General features: G+C 33.2%; 3 protein-coding genes across 8 annotated transcripts; 1 reads left to right on the forward strand and 2 right to left on the reverse strand.

Annotated features, from left to right (window-relative positions):
- The first annotated feature begins 2,292 nt into the window (after nucleotides 1–2,292).
- On the forward strand, nucleotides 2,293–4,216 carry LOC100784616 (solute carrier family 25 member 44). Its single transcript, XM_003528373.5, has one exon. It carries the CDS (start codon nucleotides 2,986–2,988, stop codon nucleotides 4,015–4,017), a length of 1,032 nt encoding a protein of 343 aa, XP_003528421.1. The 5' UTR covers nucleotides 2,293–2,985; the 3' UTR covers nucleotides 4,018–4,216.
- Nucleotides 4,217–6,203: 1,987 nt separating this feature from the next.
- Nucleotides 6,204–9,998, reverse strand: LOC100801216 (uncharacterized). 3 transcript variants are annotated; one of them, XM_041017248.1, is made up of 9 exons: nucleotides 9,443–9,998; nucleotides 9,064–9,370; nucleotides 8,677–8,766; nucleotides 8,504–8,556; nucleotides 8,030–8,125; nucleotides 7,840–7,917; nucleotides 7,090–7,152; nucleotides 6,839–7,012; nucleotides 6,204–6,565 (listed from the first exon to the last, which is right to left on the reverse strand). In XM_041017248.1, exons 2-9 carry the CDS (start codon nucleotides 9,263–9,265, stop codon nucleotides 6,386–6,388), a joined length of 936 nt encoding a protein of 311 aa, XP_040873182.1. In that variant the 5' UTR covers nucleotides 9,266–9,370; nucleotides 9,443–9,998; the 3' UTR covers nucleotides 6,204–6,385. The 3 variants fall into 3 exon arrangements, with proteins under 3 accessions (XP_040873182.1, XP_006583142.1, XP_040873183.1); XM_006583079.4 differs by having other exon boundaries at nucleotides 8,504–8,559; XM_041017249.1 differs by lacking the exon at nucleotides 7,840–7,917 and having other exon boundaries at nucleotides 8,504–8,559.
- Nucleotides 9,999–12,044: 2,046 nt separating this feature from the next.
- On the reverse strand, nucleotides 12,045–15,888 carry LOC100794662 (PHD finger protein ALFIN-LIKE 5-like). 4 transcript variants are annotated; one of them, NM_001255093.2, is made up of 5 exons: nucleotides 15,600–15,859; nucleotides 14,457–14,489; nucleotides 13,374–13,602; nucleotides 13,083–13,215; nucleotides 12,045–12,633 (listed from the first exon to the last, which is right to left on the reverse strand). In NM_001255093.2, exons 1-5 carry the CDS (start codon nucleotides 15,691–15,693, stop codon nucleotides 12,364–12,366), a joined length of 759 nt encoding a protein of 252 aa, NP_001242022.1. In that variant the 5' UTR covers nucleotides 15,694–15,859; the 3' UTR covers nucleotides 12,045–12,363. The 4 variants fall into 4 exon arrangements, with proteins under 4 accessions (NP_001242022.1, XP_006582918.1, XP_006582917.1 ...); XM_006582855.4 differs by having other exon boundaries at nucleotides 12,066–12,630; nucleotides 15,600–15,888; XM_006582854.4 differs by having other exon boundaries at nucleotides 12,066–12,630; nucleotides 13,080–13,215; nucleotides 15,600–15,888.
- Nucleotides 15,889–17,528: the final 1,640 nt, after the last annotated feature.

Genomic DNA, 17,528 nt, shown 5'->3' on the forward strand with positions numbered 1-17,528 from the left:
ATTCCAAGTGTTTTTTAGGAAAATTAATGTAAAAACTTAAGAAAAAACCTTAAAGAAAAAAGTTGAAGATGGGGACGGCTCACTTTACGCACAAGCCAGGCTTAGCGCACCACCTCGCTTAACGTTCAAGCTCAAACTTAACGCAAAGAAAGCCCACAAAGAAGCCCAAAGGCGCTTAGCATGAATCCTACGCTAAGCGCATGATCGCCTCGCTAAGTCCAGACGTTATCGCACTCAACACGTGATTGTCCCACTAAGCCTAGAAGGGCGCGATTAGCATGACTTCGCGTAGATTTTAAGTTATCTTAGGCCTATAAAAGGAGTAAGATGGGGAAAGACACACCAAGATTTAGAGAACTCTCTAATAAATACATCCAAATTCTAGACATTTCTGATAGGGGAACCCTCTTTCTATAGTCATTTCCCTTTCTCTTTCTTTTTCTTCTATCCATATCAGCCCTAAAGTGTAAATTCTCTCATGACAATGAGAGACTAAACTCACATTGTTGAGAGTCTAACAACCAATACCCTTCTAATGTAATATTTTCTTACTATTTATTGAATGTAATGTCAATTTTTATTATTTCTTTCATGTGCTTTATTGTATTGTACGGTTGATCATTCACGCATTTGTTTAGGGATTAGACATTGAAAAATAATAATTTCTAAAGGATTGGAAAATGGCATATGAACGAATCATTGCTAGGAATAGAGTGATCTTGTTTTGCCTATACATACATCTCCACACTTCATGCAAATTACCATTTTTTATCTATGCAAAGGGGGATTTCGGAGAAGGAATAAATAAATTAGGTTATTCATCGCGAGGGATCAAGGTTAAGTATCTTATTATATGTAGGTGGAAATTGGAATAACATTCAATAGAAAAGCACCTTAACATTGGATCAAGGGTAGTTAGATATGTTAGACCTCAACATATTTTAAATTTTGAATTTACATTTAAGCATTCAAACGCATTATCTTCTATCTTTATCATTTTTTACTTTAAATCTTTATCTTATCTTTTATATTTTTTTATCTTCTATTTTAAATTCCTTATCTTTATTATTCTTAACTTTCTTCAAATTTTACATTTATAATTATTCATTTCTTTTACTCTTCTCTTACTAAAAAATTGAAATATACACCGATGAATACGAACAAAGTATATGCAAATTCGACGTTTAAACTTTTAAGTATTTTACTACTTAAACAAATTAATGTAATTGTCAATTAGTTAACACTCAGATTCCTTCTTAGTAACACACTATAAACAAATTAATGTAATTGTCAATTAGTTAACACTCAGATTCCTTCTTAGTAACACACTATGATTCGTTTCATGTTTGTTTCTTGCTGGTAAGTGGACTCCTTCCCTCTCAATAACAGATTTTTCACCTGGCTCTTCTCAATAGGGATGTGCATCACCCTCTCTAGCCTTACTTTCACCTATTTGTATGGTGCGGCAACGGTCACCCCGGATCCTACTTGGAAAAAAACCACCTAGCAGTAATTAAATTTAAAAAAAAAATAGACTCAAGTATATATATATATATATATATATATATATATATATATATATATATATATATATATATATATATATATATTGATTTATATCTCTAATTAATAGTTAAAGTAAAATATTATAAATCATTTTAAACAGCATTAATAGAATTAATTTAATCCTTCATTAAAGTTAAATATAAAGAAATTTAATTAATGATTATTAGTAACTATATTAAATAAAATCAAAAGACTATAATAAAATTAAAATTTCGATCCCACGGTTTAAATTTTTTTTTTTAAACTTCTCTATCAAACATCTTTTTTGCAGTAATTAATTTCCAAACTGCACAAATCTCCACCATTTAAAACGGTTCTTAATCTTCGCATCAATACAAATTTTATACGTAAAGTACTACTATGAAAACTTACTTATTAAAGACTCCCTAGATCATACAGACACAGTCACACACTTGTCATTTTATTCCAACATCATGTGACAACAAAGGCAGGATCAGACATTTAATATTATTATTATTATGCTGAACAAAACAAACATAGTCACATGATACTGTGGTACGCGTCACAGGAGAACAAATCTCGAGCCAACACTGGATAAGGATTGCCATGTCACTAACTTTCTCGGACAACACTTCTGACAAACCAACAACAAAAACAATAAAAAACGCCCTAACAAACAAACGTACACATGCCCCTAATCCGTAACCGACACGTGTCAGTGTCCGGCTCCTTCTCCCGCCTACAAATCCACCTCTCATTCAAGTCACCCTCCTCTCCCTTTCTTTCTCTCTCACATAACACTGTTTATCGATGATGCTCTGAACTCTTTATCTATATATGCCTCTCTGATGCCGATGGGTGCCTCCAGTTTTCCGGCAAGCTTCAAACTTCCCTTCGCCGGCCCCGATTTTGATCACTTTTCCGGTATGAATCGTTTGCGACACCCCCTTTGTTGATTTAGAAATGCTAGATCTATTCGTCGCATCACACGTTCGATCCAAAACCTGGTTCCACAAGAGGAAAAAAAACCACCGACTTCGTTCCCATAAACCCTAGTGCTATTTCCCTCCCAATTTCGTAACACTGATTGTAATTTGCAAATTGTACAGCTAGAATTTTGTTTCTTTTCTTTGTTTAATTTTTTGTTTTTTTTTTTGTATTTCCTTTATTTTACAATTCTCTTTGCTGGGTTTGCAAAGTTTGTACAGTTAGGGTTGTAGATGGTGAGGATCGGAGGGTGTTTTTGAAGGAATTATCAGATTTTGATTCTGGGTTTTTGTTGGGGTGGTAGAGAACAAGGATTTGAAAAACAGGATTTTTGTTTTTTGGAGTGCCTATGACTGATTGACGGTAATTGCGACCGCACTCGGTCACATTTGTCTGCAATTTTCCTTAATATCAAGGAATAGGATAAAACTGTGATCGCAATTTAAAACTTTGTTGGAGAAAGTGGGGGAAATGAGCATGAGTGTGGCAGAAGATGAATCTAGTGAAGAGGTTCATGTTCCAGGTGAGATTGATTGGCAAATGCTTGATAAATCCAAGTTTTTCTTCCTTGGTGCTGCTCTTTTCTCTGGGGTTTCTGCAGCTCTTTACCCGGTTGTTGTGTTGAAGACTAGGCAGCAAGTGGCTCAGTCCAAAGTTTCTTGCATCAACACTGCATTTTCATTGATTAGGGGTGAGGGTTTTAGAGCATTGTACCGCGGGTTTGGGACTTCTTTGATGGGCACAATCCCTGCTAGGGCTCTTTACATGGCTGCATTAGAGGTTACGAAGAGCAATGTGGGCACTGCCACTGTTAGGTTTGGTCTTGCTGAACCAACTGCTGCTGCAGTTGCCAATGCAGCTGCTGGCTTGAGTGCAGCCATGGCAGCTCAGCTTGTGTGGACCCCTGTTGATGTTGTGAGCCAGAGGTTGATGGTTCAAGGTGTTTCTGATTCCGGAAATCCCAAGGCTTCGGCTCTTCGGTACATCAACGGGATTGATGCCTTCAGGAAGATCTTGAGCAGTGATGGCCTTAGGGGCTTGTATAGGGGTTTTGGGATCTCAATTTTGACCTATGCCCCTTCTAATGCAGTTTGGTGGGCTTCATATTCTGTTGCACAAAGGATGGTTTGGGGTGGAGTTGGGTACTACTTGTGCAAGGGAAATGATAGTGCAGCTAATAGTGCATTGAAGCCTGATACAAAGACTGTGATGGCAGTTCAGGGAGTCAGTGCAGCAGTGGCTGGTGGCATGTCTGCTTTGATCACCATGCCACTGGATACCATCAAGACAAGACTGCAAGTCCTGGATGGCAATGAGAACGGCCGTCGCGGACCGACAGCCATGCAGACAGTAAGGAGTCTGGTTAGGGAAGGTGGCTGGATGGCTTGTTATAGAGGATTGGGACCTAGATGGGCTTCAATGTCAATGTCTGCAACAACAATGATCACAACTTATGAGTTCCTCAAACGGCTCTCCGCGAAGAATCAAGAGGTTTTGACATGATGAAGGGACAGGTTTATGACAGCAAAAGAAAAAAAGGATAAACAAAGAGAAGAGAGGAGGTTCTTCTTTGCCTGTTTTTCTGTTCTTATCTTTTCTCCACTTGTCAATGTTGTTTCTTCACTTTTGGCTTGCCACAATGACTGTTTGATCAATGTAAGTCATTGCAGGTTATTACATAAATAAAAATTTACTTCTAACACATCTGTTCTATATTTCTTAATCACCTTAGTGATTATGCATAGGCTTCATGTTTACTTGAAAGTTTGATTTGATGATTATGAGTCATTTTGGTTTTCAAATTGAATATCATGAACTAGCTGACTTTGCGACTCTGAAATGCAAGAATCACGTGGATTTCAACATTATGTAGCTTTGTGGTATTCAAGTCTTGTCTACCATGTGATCTACTCAAGACTTTTCAAACAAAAAAGAAAAAAGTGTTGAGTTGAGTTGAGTATAGCAGTCACATTAGCATTCGAGAATCTTCTATGTATTTTTCTACTCATTTTCTAAGTAGTAGATCTTGGCTAGTTATAAGGAAGTGGCACAACTTTCATGTATTTATTTTATTTGTATCTATCTAGGTTTGGTTTATAGTGGAAAACTTTAATACAATGGTGGGGCTAGTATTACTAACATGTTAAGCGGTGTGGGCCAGGGAATTGGCGCATTTTTTAGAATTAAAATTCCTTATTTACCCACTGCCTAATAAATTTACACAGTAGCCCCATTGCATCTTTGCACACGTCTTTGTATTCTATAGAATCTTGAACAGATTTAAGTTATTATTTTATTGAGGTTTAGCCCCACAAGTTTTCATTACATTTTTCTATCCACATGAAGTGTTAAAAAAATATAAATATCTTCCATTTATAAATTAATTTAAAATTTAATATGAGATTATGTTCAAACGAGTTTGTATTGTTGTTTTGATCCTGGTTTCGGATTCCGCTTTTGACTTAGTCTTTGATTTCTATCTAGCTGTTTATAAGTTTTGGAATATAATAAAGCATTAGATTCTTTCGGAAAGAATCCATGTATCTTACAAGATAACCAATTGAAATAACCGTCATATGTACGCGCCACTTGTCCAAAAAAGATATTTTAAGTATCATTTTAAAAAGCTTTTGTCTTTATAAATTATATATCATGTGGACTTGTAAAAAGAAGATATAGTGACATAGGGGGTAGGTAAACCCTGAATAAACTAAATAAAACTCATACCAATAATGTATAAAGAATGGATAGTGCACTAAAATATAAAATGCATTTCAATAAACAATTGCAACTTGTATAGCGTTTTTTAGTAAGAAAAATGTTATGACATTCAAAACTCAATATAAATTATATTATCCTCCTTTATGCATTGTTCATATTATAATTGTGTTTCCTTTTATATAGGAATGTTATATCCTCCTCCTTTAAGAAATTAATGAGAGTATAAAAAAAATAGATATATTTTAGTCTATTTTAATATGATTGGCTTTGTTTTAAAAAAATATATATGATGGGCTTCTTAAAATAGTTTATATTTGGGTGTGTTTCTTAATATTGTTAATGAGTAGTTTTAAATTTCTATTATTAGCTTTTAAAACTTTCAAAGAAAAATATTTTTAAAAAAAAATCAAATAGATGTTATTATAGGGTGAGATCTAGGGGACAAGAGTATCCCAAGAAAAATATTTTACAAAAATTATAATATAAAATATATATATATATATATATATATATATATATATGTTCATATAATTTACTTCAATTTTGATTTGAAACTCTATTATAAAAGTTCAGATTTTGGTTCTTATAATTTAAAGAAGAAAAGATTTTAGTCTCGCTACAAGTAATATGCCAAAACACCTGCTCTAATAGGCACAGTCATTTGGATCAATATCTACAAGTTTACATGAATTTGTGGTCCCCTGCCCCCGTTTTGTTTTTATTTTGTCTTGCATCTCTAGATGGATCTCTTATCCCTGTTCTTCTGTTTTCACTCGTTTGAGATTATTAACACAACTTGATTAATCACTTCTAGAGGGACAACTTATAAGGATTGAACACAATCTATATTGAGCACACAAACATGTAAAAATAATGTTATTAATAAATACAAACTCATATATCATGCATGTGCTTACTTATCTTAAATCTACTAGCTAAGGGGCCCAATAGGATGAAAGCACTTACTATTAGAGAAAGCATGAATTTCTTGCCTTTTAATCAACAATGGTTATCAAAATATGCGGTTACAGCCTGAAAGCAACAATTTTGATCACTTTAAGGTAAGGAAAAGCACAAGGCTTTCCTTCCTCATTGGGTATACATTCTGCACATAAAGAATTCAATGGGGATACACATTCCCTGTCAACAGTCACTGAAGTTTTTGACTTGTTTCCTCCATCAATGTGGCCAAACATTCTTTCCAATCTGAAACTTTGTTATCCCCATTGGCCACCTCAAATATGAATCCAGTTTGTGGGACACAATCCAAAGCTGCTACACAAACAAAGGCAGCATCTTCTTTGCTAATACTTCCTCTAGCTGCACAACCCTGTTGTAATGAACATCAAATGAAATTAGTAGTCCTGGCTACGATATTATAAATAGCCAGAACCAGCTTTTGTCTAGGAGATTTCAAGTTAAAGTGATAAATGACGATCCGAGCAGTGTATCTATTTGCCAATGCTTCCGAAATTTCAGTAAGCAATAGCATATGCACTTAAGAATGTCTAAGGTGGATTGATCATGAGCATCCTTTGAAACATCCCTTTGTCTTAACTTGTTTTGTTCATCAAAAGAAGAAATTAAGGCCTTTTGTCTGTACCTCATCAAAGGTAAAGCCTCGCTTCCCACCAGGTGCATCTAGTAATGCACCGGTCCTAATTATGGTGTAAGGAATTCCTGATGTCTTCAATACTGATTCATCTTGCTCGGCCAGTTTCTTTGCATTGCTTTTCATCATGGATTGAAAGCCACTTTTACCACCATAAACTGACAACTGCAACTTTGTTAAAACAAAGGGAAGATTGTGTTTGAGGTGAAAAAGAATGTAATTGGGGTTGGGGGTGGAAGTACCTGAGATAAGACGATTACATGTTGTACCCCTTGAAGGCTACCAACGCTAGAAAGAAAACCCTCCTGGAAAAGAATAAAATGATTCAAACATTTCTTCAGAAAAATTGTTTGAAGGCCATTTCTCATTATTGCCCAAAATAGGGGAAAAATAAAAAGATAAAAACTCAAGGACAGGTAAATTGTTTCAATTAAAAGAAAATGTTTTACTTGGAATATGATTTATACCAAAAAAGACTATCCCCTCCTTTCCAAGTAAACAACAGCAGTAGACGTGCTTATATACTTGACTGTTAAGTTGATCAGGACCGTGGTAAATGATTCTTTGTTGGTCATTCCATGAAAATCAGATCTGAGAAATTCACTCTCCATATTACAAGGGTCAATAATATCTTCCACTCATAAACTAAAAAGAGTCTTCAGTTGCTAATTTTAATTTTGCTAAAGTGAACTGGGAATCTACAATGAAATCAAAACCTTTGAATAGCAATGACTTATGGCAGCTTATATTTGAAAGGTACATCACGAGAAGCTTTATTAATTTTCTCATAGAGAATATAGCCTTGACAGAAAACTGAACTTTATGGAAAAACTATGAAATTAGCAAATCCGGTTTATGGGGATTAGATTAATAGATTTGTCTGTCCCATCTCTTATAGACTTTGATTCATTGAGCTTACAAACGTCGATACATTTGTAACCTCTGTGAAGTAAAGCAAGTTTGTTTAGAGAGGCACGGCAAGGTGTGCATACATTTGGGCATATGATTGTGCGAACTCCTCTCAGGGCTTTCTTGAGGAATCGTTTGTCACTTGTATCTCCTGCCATTGACTTTGCAACAAGCATCATGTGATCAATAATAAGACTAAAAAATAGACAGAACTACAAACAAACAATAAACAGTTACTATATGCTAGTGGTTTTGCAAATTAACTTCACCCACCTCAACATAACTTCCAAAGGCTTCAAGTGCAACCCTTTTATCCTTCACCAATGTCTTTACTCGAGCTTTTTTCACAATCAATGACAATATCACCATCTACATAAGCCAGAAAATATGGCTAAAAAGTCAGAATTCACTTGATAATGTAAATCAATCATGGTTATGAATACAACACATTTTAGAATTTGAGGTGACTTGTTGACAAAAAAGATAGAAGACAATGTATTGTCGAATGGAATTGGATCATCTAGTCAAGATGTATATCATAAATCATGCAGTTTGGAGTTGGACACTTATGGCCCTTCCTTTTTTTCTCCCCACTTATTGTAATTTTCATCTGTTATATCTATCTATAAAAAATATATATATATATATATATATATATATGAAATCAGAATTTCAAGATTCTGATGCATCAAGTTATCAAGCAAGGCTTTAGGCTTGAAAAAAAGTTGACAAAAAAGGCAAGCAGACCTGACCCGTCTCACTATCTCCATCTGTTACCAGCACTGCATCCCTCACTTCATCTTCTGTTTAGAAACACTTGTGTCAAAAGAAAATCACCAATGCTAAAAACAAATGATAATAAGATTCCCGTGCAAATATAAGCATTGCTATTTATGGATCACTGTGCCATATTTGCTCACCTGGATAATCATCCTCATCATCTTCTATGGCAGTACCATCTTTTTCAAGGATATCAGGTGCACCATACCACTTCCTTAATTTGGGACCCCCTGAAAATCAACAGAAAATCAAAGGCAATCAGCAAAACAAGGTGGAAACAAAAAGGAGGAAACAAGGTTTTAAACAGCAGTCCGTGACCGTGATAGCAGCCACATCATCAAGAACTTTAGAGCTTCCTAATCACATTGCAACAGCAATTATGGCCACATCAGTCAAATTTATTGCAATTTTTTTTCCGATATCAAAGATCGTGACGAAATCACAACCGCAACTGAACTTTGAACGGAAAATTGATTATAAGATTAAGAACAAAACATAAAGATGAGCTATGCTTAGAAAGTAGCCACCTTCAATGTAATCCAGAATTTGCTCCATAAAACTGAGTTTCTTCTTAGCATGACACACAACAAGAGACGGAACAACTGAACCATTCTCTCTGCTGAATAGGAAAGAGGAACCAAATGATGTTCCTGAACGTTGAGAATTCAAAGGAACAGACTTTTGAAACGACAGAGTGGAAGAAAGCGTAGCAGCATACGCCAACACCATTGTTGGCAGTGTCACAACACTCCAACCGTTTCTTCCCGCTAGAAAGGATAACGCATTTCTTACCAATGAATAATGATTCAATATTTCCTTAATAATTGATAATCCCTGAAATAAATATTCAATCTTTTTAATCACAGCCGTCAAAAAACTTGAATTACATGATACATTGATACTAACCGTTGGATCATGCCAACCTAACAACTCAAACTCCTCAATGCACCCCCTTTTTCTATCTAGGGTTTTCCACAACCAAATTGCATAGAAGAAGCTGCGTTTTTTCTTCAGAAACTCAAGACCCAGATGAGCAAAAAGACAAAGGCGAGTCCTAATTTCACTTTTCCCCCACCAATCAAGTGGAAAGTTTCAATTTTTGTTTCTGGGATTTTTTTGTGAAATATAGAACAAGTGAAGACCATTTTTTATGACTTATTTTTGTGTTGAACATTTATGGAGTAATCACGTTAAGCTTTTGCAATTAAGGTGATTCCCCCAAAAATTTGATTATACATAATCACATATTTTTAGTATTTTTAGTAGAGGTAGTAGGGTCTGAGCAGTATTGGCTACTTCTTATACTTGTGCAATTAAGACACTTGTATTCTCTAATTAGAATAAGATAGGTTTCTAGGTTGACTTTCCCATGTATGAAATCATGCAATGCCAATTTGAATTTTCTCTTGTAATTTTTCTCAGTATTCTCTAATAAAAAACATTCTTTTATCAGAAAAGAAAAGAAAATGATGTTAAGTTTACATTGCATTGTTAATGTAGTTAGATAGCTGAAATAACAAAATTCTTTGCTTCAAAAAAATGAAAAACAAAATTCTACATATGTTAAAGACTGCTTGAGGTTTATGTAGCATGAAATAATCGGTGATACTTTAGTATGACAGAAAACAAATATTTGAGCTTGGATTTACTTGTGTATACTTGCAACTTTTTCATCGTGCACACAAGAAGAAAGTTAAAATAGGTATCATGATTATGTATTATGTGCTTCTTTGGATTTAAATTTTTATATCATTTAACATATTGTATATAATTTTATTTGGGAAGTGTTTAATTATTTCATATTTCTTAACAGCATATTGTGAATTTTCTTTTTCTTGGGTTATGAGCACATAGTTTCAGACTTTTTGCCAGCAGATCCTAGTATTTATAGAATAATGATATTCATGCTCAACTTGAGATGAATTCTTAGGTACCTCCAAATTTCTGTAACAACTAATTCAGGGAGTGTGCATGAAGATAGATCGATGTGCTGGTAGTATTGTGATGTAAATAAATAGTGTCCAATTACTTATTAGGCCACAAAATAAAATAAAAAATTATTCATTTCCTCAAACTGGTATTTTCTAGTGCAGACATACTAAGGGTTGAGTCGACGTAGCGATGGAAGAGTTTGAATAGTATATGTGAGATCTTAAATTTGAATTCCATTACTGTACACCAAAAAAACCAATCCTTTCTTGGATGTGTAGGGTAGATGCAATCTTATGGGGGGCAATTAAGAGGTCGATGAGCTGTTTAATGCACCGAAACATTCAACAGAATCAAGTCAATCCTTTGTTATAAATGTTTTCATCATTGTAGATTTTGTCTTTTAGTAATTTAATTGTTTTGTATCTATATCAAATAAGCCTAATGTGTTGGACTTAAGAATTTAAATTTAAATACACAAAATACTGAATGATACTATTAGTAATTTAATTTGGTTTATAGGCAAGATTCGAGTAACATCCATAAATACAAGTTTTCTCCCTTAGGAGGAGTATCCTCCTTCAACTGAGACCGATAAAAACTACTTTTATGTCTTCCTTGACTTAACCCCCTCAACACCATATATATTAACCATATATATTAAACAACATAAAATGATCTATTTTCTCTTCTATTTTTATTTTTTTTAGTTTGATCTTTGTTTTCAAAAAAAAGTTTAATTAGTTTAATCCTTCAATCTATTTAAGATTAATATTATTAATCATTTAAAAATAATTTTTTTTATATAAAAGTGAAGTAGAGGAAAAAAAATTAAACAAAAAAATTTATTTTTAAATGATTAACAAATTTAATCTTAAATAGATTGAATGGTCATACTGAATAAAAAAAATTAGATAAAAAATCAAAGTAAATAAAAAAAAATCAAATAAATTTTTTAAAAAGATGAAAAATAAAACTGAGATAAAAGAGCAAATTAAACTTTTTAAAAGATAAAAGATTAAATTAAATATAAAAAAATAAAATATTCATTTAGCCATTAATCAATGATTGTCACGTGTAGAAAACAACTGCCTAATAATACCATCGCAGTCTATTAACAGTAAACAATAACTGCCAATTAATACCAAACAATAATTGTCACATACAAAATTCAGTGCTGACTTAAGAGTGTGTTTGTAAAAACTTGAATTTCTATTTAACTTGAATCCTTCACATTTTCGATAATGCTGGTCTCGTGAGCATTAATCCTTTGTCCCGTGGTCTCACATGAACTACTCAAGCAACCCAACGCATAATCAATTTACGCAGGAATCGTAAAAGGACATGGACTCGTGATTTCAACATCACCAAACTTTGTAAGATATGAAACCCAAACTCGCTAAAACTTGCTAAACGCGCTATAATAAGCACGACATCAGCGTAAACCCCAACCCAATAATGGTGTGTACATATTCTCTAGCACGAGAATGTACGTCTCCAGCTTTTAGATGCATGCCAAATGGCTGACCAGGAAAAGACTTCACCTTCAGTTTTGGGGGAGGGGTAGCAAACTAGCAACAATGACATAACTAGACATCCATTTCAAATAAATTTGTGTTTAATTAACCTAGTTTTAGAGTGACATTAAGGAAAAGACTTCACTTTCCCAAGTCAACAATGCATAAACTAAAAATTGATCAAATCCAAGAAGGCATCAACTGAATTGCAGCTGACACTAAAGAAACCAACACAGCAGAATCCTACAGACTAGAAAAGAAACCTACACAAGTCAAACAGAAACTATCCATTAACTGCAACATCTAGGAAGAAAAGCAAAATAACACGATCAGCAAAGAGTCCAACAATGACTGTCAATGATGGAACTTGGCTCATGTCAATCAGGGGCGAGCTCTCTTGTTACTGCATGATGGGCACTTGTATTGCTTGATATGCTCTGCCCTAGCAGGGGTGATCTTCACGCATTTACCATGGAACCACTTCTCACAGATGTCACAACAAATCCAGAATTCATCAGTGCCATAATGTTCACCACATGCCCCACACAAGGTCTCTCCATGTTCATCGTCATCTTGATCGTCCAGTTCTTCATCCTCTTCTTTTGATTGCAATGGCTTTGGCTGTCTAGCCTGAGATTCCGAAGCTCGCTGCTGCACAAGACAACAATTAAGATGAGAAAGCATACTAGCTGAGTAAAAAAGAACCACAATATGATGACACATTGACACCATGCATAATATGAGCCAGATTGCCATAGATTTACAGAACTACAGTTACAATGCCATTCCATTTAAACCATGACTTCAACAGACTTTGAAAACATCAATGTTGTACCACTACCACATCCAGAAATTCAGGCAATGAAATTCCCAAAATATAGATTAGAATTCAAAACAACTATTACAAAACCATAATAGCATGCTCAGAGTTCAGATACTTTAACGCCCTTTTCATCTCCCCATTTCTTACAGGAATGAGGGTGGTAGTTATGAGTCCAAAATCCAAATAGATCATTTATACATGTAAGGAACACAAAACGTTGGAAATCAATAAATATATTTATATGTCATGCACAGGAGTGAGAAGATATTATTACTGCCTTAGAGCTGGACTTAGACTTGCTGCCACTGTGGTTTGAAACTGAAGACTTCTCCTTAACTTGCTTCTTTGCTGCACCAGTAACAACTTCAAATATTGTTGGCAGTTCATTGATCATGTTGAAAAGCCGTTTCCTGCATTACATATTCAAATCATGAGTGAATGAGACACGTGAAGAAAAGAACTAAACCAATGAGATGGATAAATCAGACAAGCAGGATTCAACTGCTTTGTGATTTTCCACCAACTTAAGTTAACTTCAAATAAGAAGTATGTTCAGTGTACGAAATACCTGTCAGCTTTATCAAACCCAAATCTGGCTCCAAAATAGAATGCAATAGCAAGTAACCATGCATCACTATGAACAGCAACTAAAGATAGCCAGTCTTTTTCTTGCATGCCATCCCTAGCAAAGTTAATGCCCAGCACGGGCTCAGGAAGCTCTGGTGGTACTTCTTCAGCAGGTAAATTTACTTCCCACTGCTCACTGGGAAAGCCATACAAGCACAAATTCTCTTTCTCTGAAAGAATGAAGGGAATTGATTTATAAAACACAAGCACCAAATATAATATCTAAAATAAACACGAAGCCTTTCAATCCCTAAAATAATTCTTAATCCTTTCTCTGTAGTATTTTTCTTCACAGTTAAAAGAGCTGAAAAATAATATATATGTTTCCAAGGAAATACCACCAAGAGACTGAGAAGCACCAGGCATTCAATTTAATTTAAACCTAACTCTGCATACAATAATGTTTATAGGAGAATGACATTGACAGTGATATGAGCATGACAAGTTGACAATGTAAATGCATTCCCCTTAAGTTCAGTCAAAAACCAGATTTGATTACCACATTTCAATAATGAAATAACCACTCACAGACTTTATAGGAAAAACATTGCATCATGTCAATCCCTATGGTCATTCTGTCATTGCATTTTTGTATACTATATCCAAACTTTAGAACATGCTTGAAAACTATTTTGCAATTACATTAAATCATGGAAGGCAACAAGTACTGAAATGATATGGCCACATTGATTATCACATGGAATACAACCCCCTTCCACCTCAGAACAGGTAACTTGGAAGAGAGTTTTAAAATGATACCCTCACATAAATTGACTGCATTATATATATTAAATGTAAGAACAAGTAAAATACTCAAGGAACCAAGTAAAAACCCCAAAAACAATAATAGTTAGACCAACATTCAGAGCACAAAATCCTTCAAACATCATAGTAAATCAACAGAACGATTATTTATTTGTTAATTTTCACATTCATCCTTACAATAAGTTAAAAGCCAATTGACTATTCAAAAACACAAATGTTGAGGCACACAAAGACTACATGAAAAGAAAGTATAACTAACCAGGATCACATTGGTTGTAAAAATCTTCAACATCTGCAACAGCATTGCCAAGAACAAAAAGCCCATCAGTATCAAAAAGCTTTCAAAACCTTCATACATATAAATTGTAAAAGATAAACAAATACAGAAGGCAGAATGTCACATTCAAGCGTTGAAAACGAATATAGATATTAAGGGCCTGTTTGATTTTCTTCTCAACTTTTTTGTTTTAAAAACTGGTTTTTAAAACAATTTCACAGTACTCAACAATCTATTTCTCATCCAATATGCAAAAAGATTTGAAAGTTGTTTCCAAAACCAAAAGCAGTTAGAAGTTTTCTCATCCTCTTCTATTTTCTTCACGTGCTCAGGGGAAAACTTTAGAAAACAGAAATGTGCTCAAGGGACAGAAACTTTCAAATGTGCTCAGGAGACGAACAATTTTATAAAACACAAAAACTGTTTTTGAAAACAGTAAACAAACAAAGCCAAATAATCAGGAAAATAAAAGAAACCGACAAAAATATCACAAAACCCTCACATAATGTGCTAAGCAAACCCGAGTTAAGCACATTGAAAGGAAGAAACACGTGCAAATTGCTTGCAAAGCACAAATCAAACAACACTCATAAATCACACACACAACCACTATGGTAGTTTCAAAGCCTCTTCCTCAAACCACATTACAATGCCAGTAAGAAAGCCATTAATTATCCCACAAATCAAATCAAATGAAAAATTAACCACTGAAAACAATTCATACAAAGTTTGAAAATCAAACCCATTCACACGGAAGCTAGCTTCAACGCAATCTTCAAAAAAAATATTCAAAAAAAAAATCAAAATTTGCACATGGCACACAAAACCGAAAATTTTCACCCCAAATTGAAGTTCAAAAAACTGTAAAAAGATCTAAACATTTTAAAACTGAAACTTCTCGCCAACACTGGTCATGCGTCAACGACAATAACAGCGATGCGTACACGAAGCTAAAACCCACATGAAAATTTTCACGGACCCATTAAGTAAAACCGAAAACTAAAACCAAAAATCACGAAATTTGCATGGAAAGCACATTACTTGACTAGAAAAACGGGTTTAAAACACAGAAATTGAAAATTATTTCACAAAAAGAAGAAGAAGAAAAAAAGAGAAACGATTTACCAGTGGTTAGGGCTTTGATGAGACCAGCTCTTCGGCCCTTGAAATCCCTAAAAACCTCTTCGACGGTGCGAGGATTATACGTGCGTGAGTCCATCGCTGCTCCTTTTCCCTCTGAAACCTAAATCAGAAGAAGGGAAAAGAACGCAAAACGAAGTCGTTTAGGTGGAAACGAGATTTGAGTGTTGCAGAGTGAGAGTGTAGAGAGTGGTGCGGTGTGGTGTGGTGTTGCCTCCTCTCTGCCTCTGCAACCAAATTTTTGCAAAGTGCAAAATGCACAACAACAACAACAGCGAAAATACTCTTCCTTTTTATTTCTTCTTTTTTTATTAGATAAATCGAATTACTTTTTCCTAAAAGATTAAAATTTAAAATTTAATCTTTAAAAATATAAAAAATTAATAAATTCATCAAGTTACTATTATTAAACATAAATGTTGTTCAACAAAAATGTTAATAACTTATCATTATTATTTTTATTTGCTTAAGTTAATCATGTATTTATTATTTTACAGTTTTAAATAATTTATATTTATATTTTCAAAGTTTTACTTAAGTTTTAATTTTGCTGAATAATGCATAGGATAGTTGGTAGTTATTTCTTAATCTTATTCTTATCACACTTTTTTCACCATTGCATAATTATACCCAAATTACTTTTATGTTATAATATCAATGTTGAAAAATCCATGTCAAATTTTTTATTGAAATCTTTTGTAGTGAAAAATCTAATCATTTATAAAATGTTTTTCAAACACTCAAAATAGAATTGTAATAATAAAATTTATTGTTTTACTCAAATAAACAGTAATCAGATTTTCTACCACAAAAGGAGAAAAGTTTTCGGTTGGACACAAGGAAAAAAATCATCATAAATATGTGAAACTTCATTTTTATTTTCTTTTGTTGTTATATACTATTAGATTAGATACGTGATAACAATGACACAATCCTTTTGTTTTTTTAGAAATCTAAAGATGGTTATTTCATTAAAAAAAGAAGACAATTCAATTGAAATACACGGATAATATATTTCAAATTATTATATATAGTAAGGTTATTTATATTTATGATAATTATTTTGAAAGTTATTCTAATAATTATTTTTAATTGATTGAGTGAATTTTTTTTATGAAGACAGTGCATGACAATTAAATTCTTAAAAATACAAAAATAGACATTATGTGAGTTTGATTCACAAGGCTTACCAGCATTAAGACAAATAACAAGACTCATTAAATTCTTATAAAAGTGCTTAAACAAGATTCTCACATAGACAACTAAAATTGAATCTCATCCTTGCATAATATGAATCCATTTTTTTATAAAAAGACCAACCTTTATTAGTACACACTAAACATTATATTGATACACAATGTAACATAAAGCATTAGATGTTATAGCTTTCAATAAGACGGTTAGGATAGAAAGGGTTGTGCACAAGGAAAAAAATCACCATAATATATGTGAAACTTCATCATCAATTTCTTTTGGCACTATATTAGACATGTGATAACAATCTCACAATCCTATCTTCTTACAAAATTTATAAGGTGGTTATTTAATTAATAAGAAATTTAATTGAAATATTATGTCATTTAATTACGTATTACATTACATTTTCTTTTAAAGAAACATATTACATTACATATATAATAAGTTTATGGATTAGCTATTTAAAAAAAATCATTTCTACAATCATTTCTAATTGTTTGGCTGTGTAAATTGTTTACACTAATAATACATAACAATTCAACTTTTAACAAAATTATCAATAATATTTAAGTTCAATTTTTTTACTTAAAAAATTATTGATTAAATTTTATTTATCTTCTTATTGAACTTTAAATTAATTAAGATTCATTTATATGATGAAGAGAAGGGTTAAAAACAAAAACTTTCAAAATTAAAGACAATTAGATTGCTATATTA

The sequence above is a fragment of the Glycine max genome, chromosome 7, assembly GCF_000004515.6.
Source record: "Glycine max cultivar Williams 82 chromosome 7, Glycine_max_v4.0, whole genome shotgun sequence".
Taxonomy (NCBI): Eukaryota; Viridiplantae; Streptophyta; class Magnoliopsida; order Fabales; family Fabaceae; genus Glycine; species Glycine max.